This window comes from Budorcas taxicolor, chromosome 3, assembly GCF_023091745.1.
Source record: "Budorcas taxicolor isolate Tak-1 chromosome 3, Takin1.1, whole genome shotgun sequence".
Taxonomy (NCBI): Eukaryota; Metazoa; Chordata; class Mammalia; order Artiodactyla; family Bovidae; genus Budorcas; species Budorcas taxicolor.
In genome coordinates this window covers 80,116,604-80,141,653 of record NC_068912.1, presented here as the reverse complement: position 1 = coordinate 80,141,653, position 25,050 = coordinate 80,116,604, and the positions used below count along the sequence as shown (strand labels likewise).

Genomic DNA, 25,050 nt, shown 5'->3' with positions numbered 1-25,050 from the left:
CCCAGCTCTGCCATTTACCGGCAATGTCAGTGACCTTGGGCAAAGTAAATTATTAGCTTTCTGCATTTTATTCCTCATGGAAAACAGGGATTACAGAAAGGATGAAGTAAGTGAATATATGTAAAGGGCTTAGAAGAATTCTTGCCGTTATAGAAAGTACTATATGAGATTTTGTGATTTGTTGTACATGAGGTGCAGGTCAGGAATTTTTTTTTTTGGTGATTATGTGAAGCATTAAGTTCAAAAATAGTTTAAAAACATCTTCAGCTATGTGAAGTTAAAAAGTCAGTTTCAGTTGTGAAATGTTTTATGTATGTTTTCACTGCTTTGCTTTTGCCATAACTTTTCCTCTCAGTGAATGAATAAGTGAAATTCTTTTATATCATAGGCCTGCTTTTAGTAAAGGACGTCAGTCTCCTCACTGATTTAGTTTATAGCTTTCTCCTTGAAAACCCATCTGGTCACGGTTTTGGTTGTGATTTTCCTTTAAAGCTCTGGAAGAAATCCTTTTGGCAAAGTGGGGACCGTCAGGAATGCTAAGTTCTATGTTCAGCTTGAAACCCCTTATGTTCCAGGGCATGTGCTCTGCGGAGGACGTGCCGGTTGAGTGTGCTAAAGGTGATTGAATGTGGAAAGGTCAGGAGAAGAATTTTGAATGACAGATGACTCATCATCTTGGTCCATATGGCAGTGGAGAGGCATCCTGCAAATGGTGGGTGGAAAACAAGCAGTGTGGATGCATGCCAAGGAAACACCAGGGGTGGCTGTGAATGGGCTTGCTGAGTGCCCTGTGTCTTGGTCAGCCATGTACTTGCTAAAAACAGTCCAGTACCACCTTGTCTTCGCCGTATGATTTTTAGTTGGATAAGAAATACTCTTTTTTGTATTAATATGTGTATACAGGTGTGGCTTTCCCCCTCTTTCTTTAACTTCCTTAGACGTTCCATGAGTGAGAGCAGTTTTATAAAAATAATTTTTATATTTTCTAAAATATTCAGCCAGTGGAATGTCACGTATGTCTTCTAATTTTGCTATGAAACTCTGGTTTTGTTTTTTGCTTTTTTCTTTAAGATGTTTACTGCTTACTAGGTGATATTAAGGTGAAATAGCAACTAAGGCACAGTAACCAACTCTTACAAATAACCAGCTCAAATACAAATTCTTCATTTAAAAAGAAAAAAAGCTGGCCGTGAGATAGGGCCTGTTGGGAGGTGTGTTAGGTAATAGATTTCTTTCCCCCTATTTCTAAGCATGGCTGCCAAAACCTGTACATTTAAACAGTAACATGCTCTTAGGCTCAGTCCTAATTTATCTCAAGTTGTAACAGAATTGTCTGCCAGGTGACTTTATGTGTAGGTATTGAAATATTTTGTATTTGCTGTCAAAGTTTGGTTTCATGGGAAAAAATCTTAAATTTTGGAATTATAAGTGGAATATAATTTAAACCTTTTTATTGGAGATAAAGATACCTTTACAAGGAGAGTCATCGTTCAGTCATGTTCCGTTTGTATATGCCATTTGATTTTGTTCTGAGCGCTAATGGGTGCTCTCTGTGGGTAATTCTGGGAATTTTTTTTTTTTTAGTAGAAGTCAGAGCCACTTGAATGTGTGCAGTGTTTGTATGTGTTTGCTCTGACCTTATCCCAACTTTGTGTTTTTCTTTCTGAATCAGACCTTTGAAGGGTGTGACATCCCGCTGGGCAACATATGCCTACAGAGAAAAAGCCAACAATCACATATCTTCTCAATCACATCTTTTAAGAAAATGCCAAGGGCAATTTTTTTTTGTTGTTGCCCTTGGGAATGTAGGGTATGTCAAAAATAAAATTTGTGGTACATTTTTTGGAAGGTCACTGAAGACATTCTCTGTGAAGAAAAAAGAATCAGGCTTTCTCCTTGTATGTGTATGAGTTGCATGTATTCAAGAGGGTAATACCCATTTACCTTCAGATGTTTAGTCCTTGGGCTTCCCTGATAGCTCACTTGGTAAAGAATCCACCTGCAATGCAGGAGACCCTGATTTAATTCCTGGGTTGGGAAGGGATAGGCTACCCACTCTGGTATTCTGGCCTGGAGAATTCCGTGGACTGTATAGTCCATGGAGTCGCAAAGAACCTCTTTGTATCTTCGATCACTATTAAGGCAGTATGTATACTCTCCTAACCTTGAAAAGAAGGTGTGAAGCAATTGGAGTGACTGCTGAAGAGTGGAGAGTCACAGACTTGAAGGAACTCTGCTGGGCATGGTGGTGGTTCTCAGGCCTGCCGAGCATGGATTGAACAGTCATAATCTCTGGCATCTCACCAGGCTCATCCTTCTTGACATACTCATGTGTATAGGAATGAATATGAAAATGAAAAAGATACATGTATATGTACAGAAATCAATATAGTTGTTAGACATTAGCATTTCAATAATAAACTGCAGAGAAACCTAAAGTTAAGTCTTTGTGAGGGTCTTTGGTTTAATTCACAGTATAAGAACTTGTTTTTTTTTGTTGTTGTTAACTTTTTATTTTATATTGGAGTATAGTTGGTTAACAGTGTTGTGTTAGCTTCAGGTATACAGCAAAGTGATTCAGTTATACATGTACATGTATCTTTTTCAAACTTTCTCATTTAAGTTGTTACATAAAATACTGAGTAGAGTTCTCGATACAGTAGGACCTTGTTGGTTATCTATTTTAAATATAGCAATGTGTATGTGTCTGTAAACTCTCTAGCTATCCCTTCCCCATTGTAACCATATATTAAAGGAATTTGATTTTTATTCCACGACCCTTCCTTGTTCAGTGTCTTTGGTGTCTGTCTGAACTCAGAGTATCTGACTGAAAAACACTGTAAAACTCTGGATCTCGTCTTCATTTCATTGGATTCTCTCCTGAGACTCTGTCTCTGTGTCTATTTCTGGTGTGTTTCTTCTAATTGATCTGACTGTTGCCTCAGGATGAGGAACAATCTTAATATAGTAGACAATCCTGACTTTGTTTATTCCATTTGTGTTTTCAGGGAATGACTAGATTTTAACATAGAAGCATTAAGGACCATATGGAAAACAAACATTTGAACACATCCTAGAAAAACTTGGTTCAGAGATCAAGAAACAAATTGAGTATGCATTATTTGTGTATCGCATCAATCCATCTGAGGAGGGAATAGCATTAGTTCCTGACCTTACAGTCCAGGAGGAGCAAATGCTACTTAAATAATCATAGTGTAGGACCTTGAGAACACCAGTGAACTGGGTAGGAGGGGAGAGCTGGCACAGAGGAGAAAGTGACTGGCCCTCCTGAGGCTGAGGGAGGCCTCCAGGAGGAGGGGACACAAAATTTTGAAATTGGGATTAAAGCACAATCTAGACAGAGAAGATCATGCACAAAAGGTATAGAAGTGTGAAACAACATGTGTGTTCTGAAAGCTACAAGTAGTTGGATAATTTGAGAGCCAAAAATTATGAGCAGATGAGGCTATAAAAGTGGGTGGGGGCAAAAGTTAAACACTTCTTGACAGGCAAAACAAGGACTTGAATAAGCGTCGAAGTTAATATTAAAAATGAGTTGGAAGGAAGTTAAAAATAAAAATTTAAAATTGAGTTTGGAAGAGTGAATAATTTATTTTTAACTTTCTTTCCAACTAACATTTAAAAATTAGCTAAATTAAACAATTTTTAGAGGGAGAGTGGGGGGAAGGTTCAAAAGGGAGGTTCAATATATATAATGTATTTATAGCTGATTCGCATTGTTGTACAGCAGAAAACAACACAACGTCATAAAGCAGTTGTTGTTGGTTCGACTCCCATCGACCTCTGCAGGCCAGGCTTCCCTGTCCCTCACCATCTCCTAGAGTTTGCCCAAGTTCATGTCCATTGAGTCGGTAATGCTCTCCAACCATCTCATCCTCTGCTGCCCTCTTCTCCTTTTGTCTTCAGTCTTTCCTAGCATCAGGGTCTTTTCCAGTGAGTCCGCTCTTCACATCAGGTGGCCAAGGTATTGGAGCTTCAGCTTCAGCATCAATCCTTCCAATGAATATTAAGGGTTGATTTCCTTTAGGATTGATGGATTTGATCTTCTTGCTGTCCAAGGGGCTCTCAAGAGTCTTCTCCAGGACCACAATTTGAAAGCAATTATCCTCCAATTAAAAATTTTTTTAAAATTCAGACATACTTTAATATTAAGGCATGGTTTCTCTGTATTTGTGCCTTTCTTCTCATACACTTTCAGATGTGTTATCTCATTTGTTTATGCTACTTACTTAAAAGTCTATAAAGTAAGGCTAATTTTAGATGTTAGGGGAGCTTGCTTCACTAACTTATGAACTAGGCATCTTGGGAATTTGGTGAACTAAGACAATTCATTGCAAAATTCCATCCAAAGCATATGATTTATAATTTATAGTTTGCTGCTGCTGCTGCTAAGTTGCGTCAATCGTGTCTGACTCTGTGCGACCCCATAGATGGCAGCCCAACAGGCTCCTCTGTCCCTGGGATTCTCTAGGCCAGAATACTGGAGTGGGTTGTCATTTCCTTCTCCAATGCATGAAAGTGAAAAGTGAAAGTGAAGTCACTCAGTTGTGTCCGACTCTTAGCGACCCCATGGACCGCAGCCTACCAGGCTCCTCCATCCATGGGATTCTCCAGGCAAGAGTACTGGAGTGGGGTGCCATTGCCTTCTCTGTATAGTTCACTAGTTTAATTAATAATAAAACAATTATTGTACACTTACTTTGAACGTGGAAGAAGCATGAACTTGAGAGTCAGGTCTGAATAAATAGTTTGTAGTCTTCAGTAAGCAAAATTACCTTTCCTGGATTCTTTTTTCTCATCTGTACAATAGGAGTATGTATGGCATAGGTTTGCAAGGACTGATTAACAAATGTCAAACTTGTAGTAGAGTTCTGGAACATAGTAGGTGGTCAAGTGGTAGATATGTGTTCTTATTTTCAGTGGAAAGATAGTTTGATTATTATTAATGTAAATATACATAGGCAAACAATGATATAGATGTTAGAACTTAAGTGTGGAGAAAATGAAAATATTGTCATTCTATTAAGGATCAGCATATTTACCCCTCATTAAGTACACCTGGGGAAAGCCTAAGTAAATAAAATCACTCATCTTCCATTAAACCTTATCTAGTAATCTAAAACAAAACAGTATAAAAAGCTGTTTATTTTCTTATTACTAACAAGAAAACTCAGATTTTGGAAAGATGAATAAGTTGATTAGGGTTAAAATTAGAAGGTGGTATTGAGAAAAGCAGACAGTTTATTTTATTATTTTTTCTCAGGGCTGCACTGTGAATCTAGCAGGATCTTAGTTCCCCAAACAGGCCCTTGGTAGTGAAAGCACCAAGTCCCAACTACTGGACCAACAGGGAATTCTCATAGATGATTTAATTTTACTTTTTTCACATTGTTCTTGTAGAAATTATTCATGACCACCATAAAACATTCAGGCCATATGAAAAAATGGAAAGTAAAAGCAACAAAATTTGCCTGAAATCCCATTAGCCAGAAATAACAAGGGTTAGCAGTTGCACACCACCATTTTAGACACCTCTCCATGCACATAATGCAGGTAAAACTCTGTAAGAATAACACCATACTTTAAATACTTTAAAAAAAAAAAGGCTTTCAGTTTTACTCAAATTTATCTATAGCAAAAGCTAAAGTGAACCCTAAGGAATTAATATTGAATTTCAGATAAAAACCTTCTTCATCACGAGGGATATTAATTCCCATGGAAGCCTCTTAAGATTATGAAAAGATGGGATTGACATATTTGTGTTTTTCTCAATCTCACGTTTCAAATTTAAACAATATACTTACATTTTCTCTCGTCTCCTCTCCCTTTCCTCCCAATTTTTTTAGCATTTGATGTGAAAATTTATTATAAACTTCTCTAACTTGTCATTTTACAGTCCTACAGTTAAGAAATTTTAATGAATTCTGTGCACTCATTTTTTCCCCCATACCACTCCTCTGTTTATTTTATTTCGATTAATCTTAGTTATATCACTGAATATACTAGAAACTATTGAATTATACACTTTAAACAAGTGACTTGTATATGAATAAAACTGAACTACTCAAAAAAATTTTTATTGGAGTATATAGTTGATTTAAGATGTTTCTGCCATGCAGCAAAGTGAACCAGTTATAAATATACATGTGTCTACTCTTTTGAAAATTCTTTTCCCACATAGGTCATTACAGAGTATGAGTAGAGTTCCCTGTGCTATACAGTAGGTCATTGTTAGTTATCCATTTTATGTATAGTAGTGTGTATATGTCAATCCCAATCTCCCAATGTATTCCTCCCCCGTTATGCTTCCCCCTGGTAACCATAAGTTTGTTCTCTACATCTGTAACTTTATTTCTGTTTTGTAAATAAGTTTATTTGCATTATTTTTAACACAGCTTTCCCATTCATCACATGGTTTACTGGATTTTATTGAATGCCTCTCTTCTCTCCCTCTCTTCCCTTCTCCGCTGCCCTCCTGGCAGAACAGCTCCTGAGGTGCTATATTCCGTGAATTTTCATGTTTGAAAACATCTCCTTATTGTTTAATGGTTCAGCTGACTGTGATATTCTGAAGTGGTCCTTGTGTCCCTTGCAGTCGTGTTTCATTGTCTTCTGGCCTGGATTATTGCTCTGTAGAAGCCCAAGGCCAATTTGACTGTTTTCCCTTTTGTGAATACGGTTTCTTTTCTTGGTATAGATTTTCTGAAGAATTATTTCTTCATCAGTTCAGTTCAGTCAGTCAGTCATGTCGGACCTTGTGACCCCATGAATCACAGCAGGCCAGGCCTCCCTGTCCATCACCAACTCCCAGAGTTCACTCAAACTCATGTCCATCGAGTCGGTGATGTCATCCAGCCATCTCATCCTCTGTCGTCCCCTTTTCCTCCAGCCCTCAATCCCTCCCAGCATCAGGGTCTTTTCCAATGAGTCAGCTCTTTGCATGAGGTAGCCAAAGTATTGGAGTTTCAGCTTCTGCATCAGTTCTTCCAATGAACACCCAGGACTAATCTCCTTTAGGATGGACTGGTTGGATCTCCTTGCAGTCCAAGGGACTCTCAAGAGTCTTCTCCAACACCACAGTTCAAAAGCATCAATTCTTCGACACTCAGCTTTCTTCACAGTTCAACTCTCACATCCATACATGACCACAGGAAAAACCATAGCCTTGACTAGATGGACCTTTGTTGGCAAAGTAATGTCTCTGCTTTTCAATATGCTATCTAGGGTGGTCATAACTTTTCTTCCAAGGAGTAAGCGTCTTTTAATTTCATGTCTGCATTCACGATCTGCAGTGATTTTGAAGCCCCCCTCAAAAAGTCTGACACTGTTTCCACTGTTTCCCCATCTATTTCCCATGAAGTGATGGGACCTGATGCCATGATCTTCGTTTTCTGAATGTTGAGCTTTAAGCCAACTTTTTCAATCTGTTCTTTCACTTTCATCAGAAGGCTCTTTAGTTCCTCTTCACTTTCTGCCATAAGGGTGATGTCATCTGCATAGCTGAGGTTATTGATATTTCTCCTGACAATCTTGATTCCAGCTTGTGCTTCTTCCAGCCCAGCGTTTCTCATGATGTACTCTGCATATAAGTTAAATAAGCAGGGTGACAATATACAGCCTTGATGGACTCCTTTTCCTATTTGGAACCAGTCTGTTGTTCCATGTCCAGTTCTAACTGTTGCTTCCTGCCCTGCATATCGGTTTCTCAAGAGGCAGGTCAGGTGGTCTGGTATTCCCATCTCTTTCAGAATTTTCCACAGTTTCTTGTGATCCACACAGTCAAAGGCTTTGGCATAGTCAAGAAAGCAGAAATAGATGTTTTTCTGGAACTCTCTTGCTTTTTCCATGATCCAGCAGATATTGGCAGTTTGATCTCTGGTTCCTCTGCCTTTTCTAAAACCAGCTTGAACATCTGGAAGTTCACGGTTCATGTATTGCTGAAGCCTGGCTTAGAGAACTTTTTAGCATTACTTTACTAGCGTGTGAGATGAGTGCAATTGTGCAGGAGTTGGAGCATTCTTTGGCATTGCCTTTCTTTGGGATTGGAACGAAAACTGACCTTTTCCAGTCCTGTGGCCACTGCTCAGTTCTCCAAATGTGCTGGCATACTGAGTGCAGCACTTTCACAGCATCATCTTTCAGGATTTGAAATAGCTCCCCTGGAATTCCATCACCTCCACTAGCTTTGTTCGTAGTGATGCTTTCTAAGGCCCACTTGACTTCACATTCCAGGATGTCTGGCTCTAGGTGAGTGATCACATCATCATGATTATCTGGGTCATGAAGATCTTTTTTGTACAGTTCTTCTGTGTATTCTTGCCACCTCTTCTTAATATCTTCTGCTTATGTTAGGTCCATACCATTTCTGTCCTTTATCGAGCCCATCTTTGCATGAAATGTTCCCTTGGTATCTCTCATTTTCTTGAAGAGATCTCTAGTCTTTCCCATTCTATTGTTTTCCGCTATTTCTTTGCATTGATCGCTGAGGAAGGCTTTCTTCTCTCTTGCTATTCTTTGGAACTCTGCATTCAGATGCTTATATCTTTCCTTTTCTCCTTTGCTTTTCACCTCTCTTCTTTTCACAGCTATTTGTAAGGCCTCCTCAGACAGCCATTTTGCTTTTTTGCATTTCTTTTCCATGGGGATGGTCTTAATCCCTGTCTCCTGTACAATGTCACGAACCTCCGTCCCTAGTTCATCAGGCACTCTATCAGATCTAGTCCCTTAAATCTATTTCTCACTTCCACTGTATAATCATAAGGGATTTGATTTAGGTCATACCTGAATGGTCTAGTGGTTTTCCCTACTTTCTTCAATTTAAGTTTGAATTTGGCAATAAGGAGTTCATGATCTGAGCCACAGTCAGGTCCCGGTCTTGTTTTTGTTGACTGTATAGAGCTTCTCCATCTTTGCCTGCAAAGAATATAATCAATCTGATTTTGGTGTTGACCATTTGGTGATGTCCATGTGTAGAGTCTTCTGTTGTGTTGTTGGAAGAGGGTGTTTGCTATGACTAGTGCATACTCTTGGGAAAACTCTATTAGCCTTTGCCCTGCTTCATTCCATACTCCAAGGCCAAATTTGCCTGTTACTCCAGGTGTTTCTTGACTTCCTACTTTTGCATTCCAGTCCCCTATAATGAAAAGGACATCTTTTTTGGGTGTTAGTTCTAAAAGGTTTTGTAGGTCTTCATAGAACGGTTCAACTTAAGCTTCTTCAGCATTACTGGTTGGGGAATAGGCTTGGATTACCATGATATTGAATGATTTGCCTTGGAAACAAACAGAGATCATTGTGTCGTTTTTGAGATTGTATCCAGGTACTGCATTTCAGACTCTCTTGTTGACCGTGATGGCTACTTCATTTCTTTTAAGGGATTCCTGCCCACAATAGTAGATATAATGGTCATCTGAGTTAAATTCCCCCATTCCAGTCCATTTTAGTTCTCTGATTCCTAAAATGTTGATGTTTATTCTTGCCATCTCCTGTTTGACCAATTCCAATTTGCCTTGATTCATGGAGCTGACATTCCAGGTTCCTATGCAATATTGCTCTTTACAGCACCGGCCCTTGCTTCTATCACCAGTCGCATCCACAACTGGGTATTGTTTTTGCTTTGGCTCCATCCCTTCATTCTTTCTGGAGTTGTTTCTCCACTGATATCCAGTAGCATATTGGGCACCTACAGACCCGGGGAGTTCCCCTTTCAGTGTCCTATCATTTTGCCTTTTCATACTGTTCATGGGGTTCTCAAGGCAAGAATACTGAAGTGGTTTGCCATTCCCTTCTCCAGTGGACCACATTCTGTCAGACCTCTCCACCATGACCCGTCCATCTTGGGTGGGCCCACATGGCATGGCTTAGTTTCACTGAGTTAGACGAGACTGTGGTCCGTGTGATCAGATTGGCTAGTTTTCCCTGATTATGGTTTCAGTGTGTCTGCCCTCTGATGCCCTCTTGCAACACCTACTGTCTTACTTGGGTTTTTCTTACCTTGGACGTGGGGTATCTCTTCACAGCTGCTCCAGCAAAGCCCAGCCGCTGCTCCTTACCTTGGAGGAGGGGTATCTCCTCACCGCCGCCCCTCCTGACCTTGGACGCTGGAGTAGCTCCTCTGGGCCCTCCTGTGCCCGCGTAGCCGCCACTCCTTTGACATGGGGTTGCTCTTCTAGGCCGCCTCCCCTGGGCTCGGGTGGGGGGTAGCTCCTCTCGGCCGCCTCCCCTGACCTCGGGTGTAGGGTAGCTCCTCTTGGCCGAAGCCCCTGACATTGGACATGGGGTAGCTCGTCTCGGCTGCCGCCCCTGACCTCGAGCGAGTGGTAGCTCATGTCAGCCGCCGCCCCTGACATCGGACTAGGGGGTAGCTCCTCTCAGCCGCCACCCTTACCTCAGGCGGGTGGTAGCTCGTCTCGGCCGCCGCCCCTGACCTCGGGCGTGTGATAGCTCCTCTGGGCCGCCGCCCTGACCTCGGGCGTGCTGTAGCTCCTCTCGGCCGACGCCCCTGACCTTGGACGTGGGGTTGCTCCTCTCGGCCGACGCCCCTGATGTAAGGCGTGTTGTAGCTCCTCTTGGCCACCACCCTGACCTCGGCCGCGTGGTAGCTCCTCTCGGCCGCCGCCCCTGACCTCGGGCGTGGGGTAGCTCCTCTCGGCCACCACCCCGACCTCGGGGGTGGGGTAGCTCCTCTGGGCCGCCGCCCTGACCTTGGGTGTAGGGTAGCTCCTCGGACGGGGTGGGTAGCTCCTCTAGGCCGCTCCTGTGCAGATGCAGCCTGCACTCTTGGTCGCCGCCCCGACCTTGGGCAAGGGGGGTAGCTCCTCTCGGTGGCGCTTCTGCGCAGTCTGTCGCAGCTGCCTCGCTTCTTTATTTTTTTTATTTTTTCATGCCTTAAGTAAATAGAATCTCTCAATATTGACTTTGGTTTTCCTCTTATATAGTGTGTGTCCTTTTGATCTCCAGTTCAGTTCTTTCCTTTCTGGAAAGCTCTCCTGTATTATGGGCATCCCTGGTGGCTCGGTGGTAAAGAATCTACCTGCCAAACAGGAGACATGGGTTCACTCCCTGGATCTGGAAGATCGCCTGGGAAAGGAAATGGCAACCCACTCCAGTATTCTTGCCTGAGAAACCTCATGGACAGAGGAGCCTGGTGGGCTACAGTCCATGGGTTCACAAAGAGTTGAATACGACTTAACAACTAAACAACACAATTCCAGTATTATATCTTTTCGTTGGTCCATCTGTTCAGTTTTTCTATTATATTGGATGCTATATTCTTTGTCTTTATTGTGTTTTGTTTACATTTTTCTTGCTGCCATGTTTCCTTTTGCTTTCATACCTGTTTAGGGCAGAGGAGAACAGATCTGCTTATATTCCATAAGTGTCTTATAATTTCTCACCCTTTTGGTTCCGTGCATGCTATGCTCCAGGGACTTTGTATTCAATATGCCCTCTGCCTGCGATTCCCTGCCCTCCACCCTCCCCAAACATGTGCGTCGCTGCATTCACATCTCTACTCTGATATCCCCTCCTCAGTGGATTCTTCGTGTACCATCCTATCTATCCACGTCACTCTTCCTTCTTACCTTATAATCATGTGATGTTAGACATATATCTGTATTTTGGTGCTTTATACTTCGTTATGCCCCCACCCCAGGTGTATGGCTCAGAAAGCAGAGATTATATTTGTGTCCTTCATGGTTGCATTGCCAGTGCCCTCCACTGTATTTGCCCATAGAAAAGGTTAATAAGTATCTGCGATTATAGAAAGTCTGGCCTGCAGCCTACAGTTAAGCCTGTGTAGGGGATACTTGGGGCAAAAATGTGGGCTGTGGTGAAATAATTTACAAATTCCTTTTGTTTCAACTGAGACACAATGGGACCAATTTTCCCCTAATTTGGTTCTAGAGAATGAGGAAGCAGAATTCTTAAACAGAAGAGCCTTTAAGCAAAAGTTTTGCAGATGCAGCACCTTCCTCAGTGCAGTATACATCTTCCCTTACTGGGAAGAGGGCTTAGTGCTTTTAGAATAGCTTGTTTAAGAACAGGGATTTCAAGTTAGTTGTTGTCAGCTACGTCCTTAAACAGGACAGATCCTTCCACTGATGCCAGAAGATGTCCATGCCATCTGGGAATTTCCCCACGAATGCCTGCCTACTCGGAATTCTTTAATTTCAATAAGCCATTTCCAAGATCCAAACTTGTGATTCAAAACCAAATTTTCTGTATCCTGTATTTATCAGTAGATCACTCAGTAATGATTATAGCCTATCTAGGTTTTTAAATCATTTACTACTAACCTATAAGCTCTTTGAGAGCAGTACCGACGTCTTACAAATTTCTAAAACTCGAGGATATATAACAAGAGTCCAAGTGTCCCTGGAAGATCTCAGTGAGCAGGAAGCATGCCCTCGAGCACTCCTGTTGCAGAGGGAACTGTGAGCTCACAGAGTGATCGGAGGTAGCATAAGCCCCCTTCGCCAACATCTGGAGCACAGCTGCTTCTTAATCTTTTCACCATCTGTTAATTCAAATTGGCTGAAATAGAATATGGGGGTCTCAGATATGCATACAAATTAATATTGTGTAAACAAATAAGATACGAGAGAGAAAAATCCTTCACAAAACAGATTTTGATGGTGATTAGTTTTAAGTTAATACAAAGTGGGTGGTGTGAATGCCCCACTGGGTTAGGGGAAACCATGGAGGAATAACTGACTTCTTTCAGCTTTAATCCTTCAGTGATTAATTGTAATGAACAGTCTGTAACCTGGTCCTTATTTTCCCAACAACTGGGAAGAGATGGGTGGTCAGAAGCCTCCACGTTGGCTCCAGATCTTACTGGAGGTAGGAAGGGGCCCTGAGGTTGCTTGACCTTTTTGCAAGCTGCTGATCCCAGGCAGATGTTGGAAGTTGCCCTTCAGAAGTCCCCTTTTATTTCCATTAAGTGGAGGGCTTTCTTTTCTGCCTGGGAACGTGGTGGTGGACTCTGGCTCTGTGCCCTTCCTCTGGAGTGAATGCACTCCAGATTAGAAAAACAGAAATGTCCTAGTTCCTCTAGCTCTCCGCTGCCTCGGCTTGTTGCTGTGACCCCTCCTGCTCCAGCTGCCCTCCCCCAGGCTCTTGGTGTGGCTGAGAGGGGCTGGGGTCAAGGCCCAGTGGCCAGCACTGCTGGGAACATATTACCAGTCCGGAATTTAGTGACATCTCCCTGCACCTAGTACATCTTTTGGGGAGGTCTAAAAAACAACCTGTGAGGCACTGTAAGCAGTGATGCAACACGATTGCTTCTGGGAGACATTTAACTGCATAACATATCTGCTTTCAGCATGGGCAGGCTGTTTGAACAGGACAGAGCAGCTTTTCCAGGCCGGGTTTTGAGATGAGGAAATCCCATTGGGTTTCCTGGATGGTGCAGTGGTGAAGAATCCACCTGCCAATGCAGCAGACGCAAGACACGGGGGTTCGATCCCTGGGTTGGAAAGATCTCCTGGAAAAGGAAATGGCAATCTACTTTAGTATTCTTGCCTGGAGAATCCCATGGACAGAGGAGCCTGGTGGGCTACAGTTGGGTTCACAAAGAGTAAAACATGACTGAGTGACTGAGGACGCACTCAGCCAAGGATCCCATGGGGTCGGTTTTTCGTTCTCCTAATCAGAAACCAGGCAGCAGAACAGTCTCATGAGTAGTTAGAGGGAGGAAAGCAAGCTTTCTGTGCTTGAATATGATGCTATTTTATTTGATCTGTTGGACTTTCTGGTTTCCTCAACAGTGGAATATATTCACTTGGAATAGCCTGATAAGGAGCTGGAATACTGCTAGTCATTTAAAAGCATGTCTTTGAGGATTACTTTTAGTAAAAAATAAAAGCATACCACAGTTGCTGTTCTTTCTAAGTGGAAAAATTATTAATGCTGCCACCTGTTGACAGAACTTGAGTGTGCATCAGTCCATTTGGTCAGTAATCCTTGCCTGCCTGGAATACCATATCCACGTGGGACTGTATCCTGGGCCTTTCAGGAATAAACACAGCCCCAGCCCTCAGGGATCTTGTAATTTTAATAGGCACCATGAGCCAGCATATTTAAAGAATAATGAATATCCATAGCTAGAGTGGCAAGTTCTCCTTGGGCCTGCCTAGTCTAAATCACGTATGTGTTTAAAGATTTTATGTATGCATTGAAATACTTTCTGAACTATTTCATTGAAATAGGAATAACTATTCCTATTTAGATTCAGTTTTTCTCTTACAAGACTTCTAAGGGATCATGGTCTAACATAATCTAATTGGTTAATTATTTGTTTCCTTTCAAATCCCAATATCTTAGCAATTCAAAATACTGAATTGAATCTCATATGAAGAGTAGCTTTCTAGAAGAGAATTTGGATGAGTGGATATCAAATGATAACTAAATGTATTCTAAAGTAAGTGCCCACATTTACCCCACCTCCCAAGTCAACATGACCATCTCATGTTCTGATACAGGGACATCTTGCTTGACAGGTTTCAGATAGTCTTCATTCTACCCCTCTGACTTCATGTTCTTATTAAAAGATGTGTATGGATGCATAATGATGTCCTTTTAAAAATGGCTTGAAATGTTCTGGTCACGTTGCACCTCTTCTGACATTCTCTTCTGAGAATTACAAATGAATTACTTTAAGGATTTGCTCAGCCCACCTTGGAGACACTGATGTAAATCAATTCAAGGGATTCTGGAGCTACCATGCTGCCTTTTAGAATACTATTTCCTGTTTTATGGCCTGAAGTCTTTTATTTATTTACCCAATCCATTGATTAATGTATTTGGCTGCATTGGGCCTTCTAAGTTGCGGCATGTGGGATCTTTTGTTGCGACATGCAGGCTTCTCTTTATTTGTGGCGTGGGGGCTTCAGAGCGCGCCGGCTCAGTAGTTGCCCTGTGGCATGTGGGATCTAGATCCCCGATCAGGGATCAGACCTGCATAGCCCAGAAAAACAGGCTGAGAAGGCTCAAGATTGAAAGTGACTTAAAGGGTGATATTGGAGAGAATTGTAACCAGGCATGTTGACTCTTTTCATTGTTGCCATTGGACTAAATCTCAGGAGCTTGACTGATGGAGCCATTGATATACAAAATGCTCAGGACCATGTAATATTAAGGCTTCATTTCAATGCTCCCATAAGTGTGAAGTGCACATATTTAAATTTTTCACTTATCACAGGGAAATTTAAAATTGATTCATTAAAAAAAATCATCTTTTTCAATAGATCAAAAGGTATGGAAATTTGTAAAGTATAACATTTTAATTCTTAAATGCCATTTTTCCTATTAATGAAATTTTGTGTGCCTCCTCTTGGGCTTTTTGATCAACTAACACTCAAGTCATTTTTGGAGTCTGTATATACTAGCTACAGATTTTCTATGCAGTAAACATGGTTTATGTATAAATTGTAAATTTATAAGACAACAAAAACAGCCATGCATTCACTGCATTGGGAGGCAGATCCTTAACCACTGGACCACCAGGGAACTCCCTGTCCTAAAGCCTTAAAGTTAGGATCTGTAGATTGAAGGATATTCATATTTTAATTATCTTGTAGACAGATGAACACAGTTCCCCTACTCCATGGAGAGTTTGTTCTTTTGGCTAACTAGAGTGACAGACAGGACCTGTGACCTGGGCTGTCAGCTGTGGCTGAGTTGAGCTCCCTGGTGCCTGGGTAGGGACCAGAATGCGGAGTCTGTGTGCTGAGCTGTAGTATGGCAGAGTGCAAGCAACCAGCAACCCCCCAAAGTGTTAGAAAGTCTCAGAAGAGGAATTAAATATGGGTCTGAATGTGAGAGCCCAGTAGGTTGGCACTGTCCAACGTGTTTTTGAAATCTGTTCCTGGTGAATCCAGCTTATTTTGTACACTATTCCATTTCCCACCAATTCCTCTAGAGGCCCTCAAAAAACTCAGAAATAGTTCTAGGGGAGCTGAGCAGACTGCCTTCTACTCTCATTAGACAAGGAAAGTTTAACCAAGATGTGAGTTTTTATTTGTTGGGGGAACTGCTCTTCTTAGAGCTGCCTGTTCTTTCCTAGGGCTTTTTTCAGCTCTACCCAAAGGATAAAGAGCAATGTTTTCTTGTCAGGGTAGTAGCTAAGTGATGCTGGAAAATGAGGCCCCAGGGACTGTGACTGAGAATTCAGGTCTTTAAATGATCTTTAAAATTCTGTACACACTCCTCAATTAAAATGTTGCTTACATCTTCAATATAAGGGCATGTGTGTGTGCTCAGTTGTGTCTGACTCTTTGCAACCCCATGGATTAGTGGCCTGCCCAGGCTCCTCTGTCCATGGGATTCTCCAAGCAAGAATACTAGAGTGAGTTGCCATTTTTACTCCAGAGGATCTTCCCAACCCAGGGACTGAACCTGTGTCTCTTGTGTCTCCTGCACTGGCAGGCAAATTCTTTACTGTCTGAGCCACCAGGGAAGTCCGCACCCACATGCTGTGAAACCCCAATTCAGAAAGTCGGTTTGTTTTTGAACTTAATCAAAAGAGAAGTTGCTTAATGCATTGATTTTAAAGTCATCAAGCCCTTAACAGAAAGAGGACTACATATTTAATTTACAGAGCTCAAGAGAGTCATATAATTTCATGGAATTATTTACAAATAAGGAAGACTAATTAAAGAAATATGCCACTGTGCGCCAGGCAGTGCTACCTTCCAGGGCTAAGGCCAAGGTGTCCACATTGTACTTGGTCTTAGGCAGATATGATTTGATCTTTTACTTCCTAAAATACCAGGTAGTAATAATCTGATCGAACAGAAATTATGAGAGTCGGAAAAAATGTAGTTAGCAGTTTATTTAAAGGCAATATATATATTTTTCTATTTTGAAAACACTTTATCTCAGTTCCCGTTGCAGAAGCACCATGAACATATTTCCAGTCGTAATTTCCCAGCAGGTGGGTGCCTTTATTTGAAGGGGATGCTTAGCCAGAGAGTCAGTGTGGGAGGATGGAGAGGATATAGCTGGGTGGCTATTGGCACAGGAGCCTAGAATTCAAGATTAGAAGTACCTATTTCTCTGCTGAAGCCAGCCTGAATGCTAGATGACAAGAGGACAGCAAATGAGGGTGGGAAAGCAGTCTCTTTTGATGCTATCTCTAGTATTGGAAAGGCTCTTGTGCCTGATGGGAGCATGTGTTTACCTTGGGTTCGGCTCATGATAGCCGAAGGACTGAGACGTGCTCTGCAAGATAAGTCTGTCCTTGCCTCTGCATGAACTTGCGCTTTCCTTGTCATAAGAACAGAGTTGAAATGTGCCCTGGGTTTGGGTCTCTCTGTTCCTGTGTCCCTTTGCGAAGAGATACCACTTAATCCCATAAGAGATTCTGTAATAAACAATGTCAAATTTAAGAAAAGAAAGTTGGGCCATTGGATAATTTCCTTTACTGGAGAAATTAGAGAAGAAGCCCCAGGGAAAGCCTAGAATAAACTCTGTTGTGAAACTCCAGTTTTGTTTTCCCAGTCCACTGCAGAACAATTCTCTTGCCAAATACAATAGAAACAAATTACTAGAAAAATTGAAAGGAAAAAACCACCAAATTCAAGCCCAAATTTTAGATTCAACAGCCTTAAAATTACTCCATGGAATTCCTATAAAATTTCTAAGTATTTTTTCTCATTTCTCTACTTACTGTGACCAAAGCTTACACTGGACTGCAGACCAGATGTTGAGTTTAGTAAGATGTAGGTAATAGATAATTTCTCATGGAACTTGAAAAATACTGTAAGCAAGTTCATCAGGGCATAAACTTTGGAAATAATTCAAGGCCCTGTACTAAGTTGCTCATCAGTGTTAATTTTTTAGGAGCAAAAGGGTACAGAATGATCAAGACAGAAAAGTCCCATTTCTCAGAGAGTGAGTGAGAAAGGGATAGAAAATGAACATGAATACTTGGAAATTATTCATAGTAATAAGTAATAGAAAAATTGAAGAGAATAAGATAGATAATGAGAGGGAAGTGGGACTATTTTAAATATACTAGTGTAAGAAGTCTCCCCAAGGAAGTTTTATTTATGCAAATATCTCAAATGATAAACAGTCATGTTCAGAGATCTGTAGGAAGAACATTCTAGGCCGAGGACAGCCAGTGCAAAGGCCCTGAGGCAAAGGTATCTTTGACCCAAAGGTAGTGAGGCCTGAGGAGAGCAATACTGAATGCAAGTTGATATGGCCAAAGTCAACTGTAGGGAAGTGTAGATAAGGAAAATGGTGTCATGGGCAGCCCAGAGGTGAAGCTGTGCAAACAGGTGAGTTGGATTATAGCTGGGGAACATGCAAGAACAAGGAATCAGGAATCTCATCCATGACTTAGCTCAGACTCCTGGTAATGGAATATGCAGAAGATGATGGATGAGGAGCCTGGGAGGAATGGGCTTTGGAGAAAGGGGCCGGGCCTTTTAGACGGGCAATAAGGAAGGCTTTGAAGGGAGCATTGGAGAGAGTTTTCTGCAGAGATTGTTACCTGGAGCAGGGGCATAGAGACAACTTTGGGTGGGTTTTGTCATCTTCAACTGAACAAACACTCTGATATCACCTTGGCATTCATACAACTTGGGGATTGTAACACAGGATGTGGCATGCTCATGTTTGAATAACTGACTTCCTATAATAGGAAAAGGAGTTCATTGATGGTTAAGTGTTTTAGGGCCATGAAGACCCTTCTTTACAAAGTTCTCTTGTTACTTCTAGTGATGAAAAGGTAGAGATGAGATGGTGTCCTTTTTGAAGGGATTTAAGTTTTTCTTCTGAATATTGCAACTTCTGTTATACTTTCTTTCCTGTTCTTCATCCATTTGGGTCTTTTACCTAACTAAGACTTAAAGGACACTTTTTTTTTTAAGTGATATTGGATACAGTCAGGTTTTTAACAACAGATCAACCTGACAAACTGTTTAGAAACAAGATACTACTGTGTAGTTCTATCCCACCCAAACCTGGAGTGAAATTTAAAGCAGGTCAATCCCTGGAGGGGGAATTGTTCAGTGGCTAAGTCATGTCCAACCCTTTGCAACCCCATGGACTGCAGCACACCAGGCTTCTCTATCCTTCACTATCTCCTGGAGTTTGCTCAAATTCATGTCCATTAAATCAATGATGTTATCTAACCATCTCATCCTCTGCCACCCCATTCTCCTTTTGCCTTCAGTCTGAACCAGCATCAGGGTCTTTTCCAATAAGTCAGCTCTTCATTTCAGGTGGCCAAAGTGTTGGAGATTCAGCATCAGTCCTAAGAATATTCAGGGTTGATTTCCTTTAGGATTGACTGGTTTGTTCTCCTTGCAGTCCAAGGGACTCTCAAGAGTCTTCTCTAGCATCACAATTCAAGAGCATCTCTTCTTTGGCACTCAGCCTTCTTTGAGAGTGGTCCAACTCATATCTGTACATTACTACTGGGAAAACCATAGCTTTGACTAGATGGAGCTTTGTTGGCAAAGTGATGTCTCTGTTTTTTAATACACTGTCTAGGTTTTTGTCATAGCTTTTATTCCAAGGAAAAAAGTGTATTTTATTTTATTTTTTCCTATCAATACTTTAAATTTTTATTTTTATTTTATTTTACTTTACAATACTGTATTGGTTTTGCCATACATTGACATGAATCCACCACGGGTGTACATGCATTCCCAAACATGAACCCCCCTCCCACCTCCCTCCCCATAACATCTCTCTGGGTCATCTGCATGCACCAGCCCCAAGCATGCTGTATCCTGCGTCGGACATAGACTGGCGATTCAATTCTTACATGATAGTATACATGTTACAATGCCATTCTCCCAAATCATCCCACCCTCTCCCTCTCCCTCTGAGTCCAAAAGTCCATTATACACATCTGTGTCTTTTTTGCTGTCTTGCATACAGGGTCGTCATTGCCATCTTTCTAAATTCCATATATATGTGTTAGTATACTGTATTGGTGGTTTTCTTTCTGGCTTACTTCACTCTGTATAATTGGCTCCAGTTTCATCCATCTCATCAGAACTGATTCAAATGTATTCTTTTTAACGGCTGAGTAATACTCCATTGTGTATATGTACCACAGCTTTCTTATCCATTCATCTGCTGATGGACATCTAGGTTGTTTCCATGTCCTGGCTATTATAAACAGTGCTGCGATGAACCTTGGGATACATGTGTCTCTTTCAATTCTGGTTTCCTCGGTGTGTATGCCCAGCAGTGGGATTGCTGGGTCATAAGGGAGTTCTATTTGCAATTTTTTAAGGAATCTCCACACTGTTCTCCATAGTGGCTGTACTAGTTTGCATTCCCACCAACAGTGTAGGAGGGTTCCCTTTTCTCCACACCCTCTCCAGCATTTATTGCTTGCAGATTTTTGGATCGCAGCCATTCTGACTGGTGTGAAGTGGTACCTCATTGTGGTTTTGATTTGCATTTCTCTGATAATGAGTGATGTTGAGCATCTTTTCATGTGTTTGTTAGCCATCCGTATGTCTTCTTTGGAGAAATGTCTATTTAGTTCTTTGGCCCATTTTTTGATTGGGTCGTTTATTAAAAGTGTATTTTAATTTCATGGCTGCACTCACCATTTGCATTGATTTTGGAGCCCAAGAAAATAAAATCTGTCATTGAGGGTGAAAGAGGAGAGTAAAAAAGCTGACTTAAAACTCAACATTAAAAACACTAAGGTCATGGCATCTGGTCCCATCACTTTATAACAAATAGAAGGGGAAAAGTGGATGGGGAAAAAATATATATAATTTGGGATCAGCTACCTGCAAAAAAGAAAGTAATACCTGTGAGTACAAATTTCAATTGCAGTTTATTTCCCCATGTTTAGCAAAGTAGGGTGAATTTATAAGTTTTGCAGTATCCATATGGTTTCAAAAGTATCAGTTCTTTTTGAGACTGGAATTTTGCCCATCTTACTGTTAAGGTGCAGCTCAAATGAAGGTCTGAGTGAAGGGCTGAACTTTAATTGATTTGGATTTTGAAAATGTGTGTGTGTGTGTGTGTGTGTGTGTGTGTGTGTTCAGTGGTAACCTAAGAATAATATACTCCAGGGATGGGGGAGCCTGGTGGGCTGCCGTCTATGGGGTTGCACAGAGTCGGACACGACTGAAGTGATTTAGCAGCAGCAGCAGCAAGCTATTACAAGGACTTTCCAGGTGGTGCTAGTGGTAACGGGCCTGCCAGCCAATGCAGAGGATGTAAGGGATGTGGGTTCAATCCCTGGGTCAGGAAGATCCCCTGGAGAAGGGCGTGGCAACCCACTCCAATATTCTTGCCTAGAGAATCCCATGGACAGAGGAGCCTGGTGGACTATGGTCCATAGGGTTGCAAAGAGTTGGACACAACTGAAGTTAGTTAGTACATACACACACACACAAGCTATTACAACTGAAAGGACACAAATATAAATTTGTCCCTTTGGTTCTTTAACAGAACAGGAAATGGAGGTGTTACAACTTGCCCAAAGTCACACAGGTAGTTAAGAGCAGAGCTTACACCAGAGGTGGGACCAGTCTAGTTTTTAGTACTTTTTGCTTTTATCATGTGACTCCCTTAACGTTTTATATTCCAAATGCTGAAGCTAGGTTATAAAGTAGCATAGTTTCTGCTAATATTCAATTTATTGAAGTCGATATAAATTCCTGATTTTTAAAGTTCCTTTCTGGGTAGTATTTGTGCAGATTTGATTATTCTGTCTCTGAAAATAATTCCAACAGCTAATTAGATTTGGTACGTGTCTTGCATTTGATATATTTTGTTTTGGCATTTAGGTTTTCCTCGAACATTAGTTCAGGCTGAAGCCTTGGACAGAATATGTGACCTGGATCTAGTGATCACTTTGAACATTCCATTTGAAACGCTCAAAGATCGTCTCAGCCGACGTTGGATTCACCCTCCCAGTGGAAGGGTATATAACCTGGACTTCAACCCACCTCATGTACATGTAAGAGTATACAAAGTACTTTCACACATTGGCAAGGAGGTAAAACATTTCAGTTGAAAAGTGGGGGAACAATATGAATAGGCTATTCCAAAAAGAGCAAATATACATAGCCAACAAATATTTTAAAATTATCATTCACTTGTAATGAAGGAATGTAAATTAACACTTTTATTGCTGGCTAGGATCTGGGAACACAGTACTGTTGTCTGTATTAGGTATATGAAATGTTAATCATCTTTTAGAGAAGCAACCTAGCAATGTACATTAAAAATTTTAAATACATATTTCATTCGACCCACTTCTGGGAGTACAGTCTATGAAAATGTAAGCACTAGCAGGTAAGGTCATGTACACAGTGAGGCTTATTTTGGTGCTGTTTGTAATGGGAAAAATAAAACTTGAAAACAATACAAACGTTCATCTCTAGGGGTGGCTAAAGAAAATTGGCAATAATCACATTTTGGAATATTATGTAGTCAGTAGAAAGAAAATTGAGTTAGTACTATATTCATTGGGAAGATTTCCCAGAGAAGGAAATGGCAACCCACTCCAGTATTCTTGCCTGGAGAGTTCCATGGACAGAGGAGCCTGGTGGGCTACAGTCTATGGTGTTGCAAAGTGTTGGACGCAACTGAGTGACTAGTGCTTTACTTACTATATTCTTTGGCCTAGAGTAATATTTTTCCCTGGGTATTGTTAAATGACAAATGCAAACAGCAGAATGATTCCATTTTTGTAAAACCATGACCATCCTTGTTTATACATATCTGTTTACATGATTATGAGTGCTCTCTAGCTTCATAAAAGTAGGGATAAAGATACAAAGGCTCTATCCTGGGCTGCCAGTGTTTGGGGCTGGGACAGAGTAAGGCACAGGGTTAGAGTGAGTGGGGTCCTGTGAGCAGTGAGCATGAGGATGTACACGGATGAGAGAGAGCCAAAGGCATAGAAGATTGCCCTTTAAAAGAACTTCACAATATAATAACTATGTGTCTGCGTAAAGTTAAGTACATGTAAAGGTATATGGTTGAAGAAACTTTTGGCAAACTCACTTAAAGAGTTACTGTTCTTCCTGGTAAAGGCATGGATTAGTTCAATCTGATCATTCTTATTTGCTAATATATAGTATTACTTGCTCCTATCTAAATGTGAAAGGTGTGGCTATTGCGTCTTACTGGTTTAATGTTTATGGACTAGGATAGACTTAAATATAGTCAATAACAACTATAGAAAACTACTTCAAGGGGTTATGGATGGATGCCATCTAGTTCCTTAAGTCATCATTAGGTTCTTATAAGTCCTTTTCATATAGGTTAAGCAGTAGTCTCCTTTTGAAGTCTTCTTTTAAAAATATATGTTATTCTGGAATTCTTTTGTAGAGCCCTTCCATCATTCCATCCCAAAAAACAAGTATGGGGGAAAAATGGTTAAGGAGGAAAAGAGGGTTCTGAGTTGGCATTGGAATCTAACACAAATACATCGTATTTTGGCTCTCCTCAGACTTGCTGATGTGGAGAGTCTTGTAGAATTTGAGTTGCTTTCCAAAGCCTGGGTACCCCTAAAAGAGCACTGCAGTTGCAGTGCTATTTCCAAAGACAGCAGTGGAAGTGCCAGTTTGGGCCAAGTCAGCCAGCTGCTATGACCAAGCTCCCCTGGGAGAGATGCTGTTGTCCTAGCATCCTTCTGCTCTTTCTGGAAGCAGTGTTGTATTTCTGGGTGCTCTGAAGTCCTGGAGATGATTCCTGAGCTTTGCAGCAATAAGTAAAATAAAGGAGAGGAATGAGTGATGGATCTCCTTCTCCCACCCGTCATCTCTCCTGTTCCATCAGGGTAATAGCCCTGTATTACACACATGATAATTATGTGGCTCACCAGTAAATTCTGAGTGTCGGTTATATACTTAAGGCTTTGTGCTGTATTGGAATTTTAGTGCATTTCAAACTTACAGGCAATTTTGGGTTATCCAGTTGAATGCCCGAGCCTTCTGCTCTATGCCTAAGTTCTGCTCTCTTCTGCCTTTTGACAGATTGATTTCCTGTGACTATCTGCCTTGGTAGTCCAATAGCCATGGACATGGGAGGTGAAATTCTGAGGTGTCCATTTTGGTTTTGTATGCAGATATGGCTCCTGGGGAAGTTAAAGTACACCCAAAAATCAGATTTTCTAAAATTACAGTTTTTCAGTTGCCAGAATGTTTGTTCGTGGTTATCATGGGTATATGATTCATGCCTATTTTGTTCTAACTTTAGATGTCATTGTTTGATTTGCTAAAATAACCTGAGTAAGTTTAATCTTGGAAGAACTACATGATAGAATATGAAAGCAGCAAAAACAGGACTGGCATACCTTCTCTTTGATTAGCGTTTTTCCTAAGGAAGCCATTTGGTTCTTTGAGACATTCATTTTCCATTTTTAGAACTCAAGCTTTAGAAAGAAGCTAGTTTTAGGAATATTTAGAGGACCAGAGTGACATTGTCTTGTCTAGTGGCTGTTTTGTTGGGTGAAGTAAGATGGAATTTTGAACTATGGATTAAAGGTGTCATTTATCAAGCAGTGGAATATGTTTGGAAATATCAGAAGTTTTAAAGATTTAATGTTTCATCTCTTATGAAAAAAGCTTAACATACTTATTAATGCTGTTTGTTTTTCAACCACCTTCATCATTCTTATTGTCCCCTGGGGCTAACTCATCAGCTGGTGGGAATCAAAGGTGAATGTACAGTTTTGCCCAGGAAAGTTTTTACGTATGGAATGGCTTAAGTGTTGGCCACACTAGCTGCTGTCTCTGCTATTTGTAGGGGATTGATGACGTCACTGGTGAACCATTGGTCCAGCAGGAGGATGACAAACCTGAAGCAGTTGCTGCCAGACTAAGACAGTACAAGGATGTGGCAAAACCAGTCATCGAATTATACAAGTGAGTGTGCTTCAGTGTTTCCATGCCACTTGGCCAACTGAAAAGGTGTGGCTCCTCATGGGAAGGACAGTGGGTTGCAGTTTCTTTAAGCCTGGTAAACCTGAAAGGCCAAATACCTCTCAGATGAAATCAGATGAAATGCTGGTGTGTACATGGGAAA

At 41.2% G+C, this 25,050-nt stretch overlaps 1 protein-coding gene across 1 annotated transcript in view; it reads left to right on the top strand.

Moving 5' to 3' along the window:
- Window positions 1-25,050, top strand: part of AK4 (adenylate kinase 4) — a 92,686-nt gene that overhangs the window by 63,604 nt on the left and 4,032 nt on the right. Inside the window, exons 3-4 of the mRNA XM_052637251.1 lie at window positions 21,801-21,973; window positions 24,772-24,890. Of these exons, the coding sequence (XP_052493211.1) occupies window positions 21,801-21,973; window positions 24,772-24,890 (292 nt within the window). The remainder of the gene's footprint in view (window positions 1-21,800; window positions 21,974-24,771; window positions 24,891-25,050) is intronic.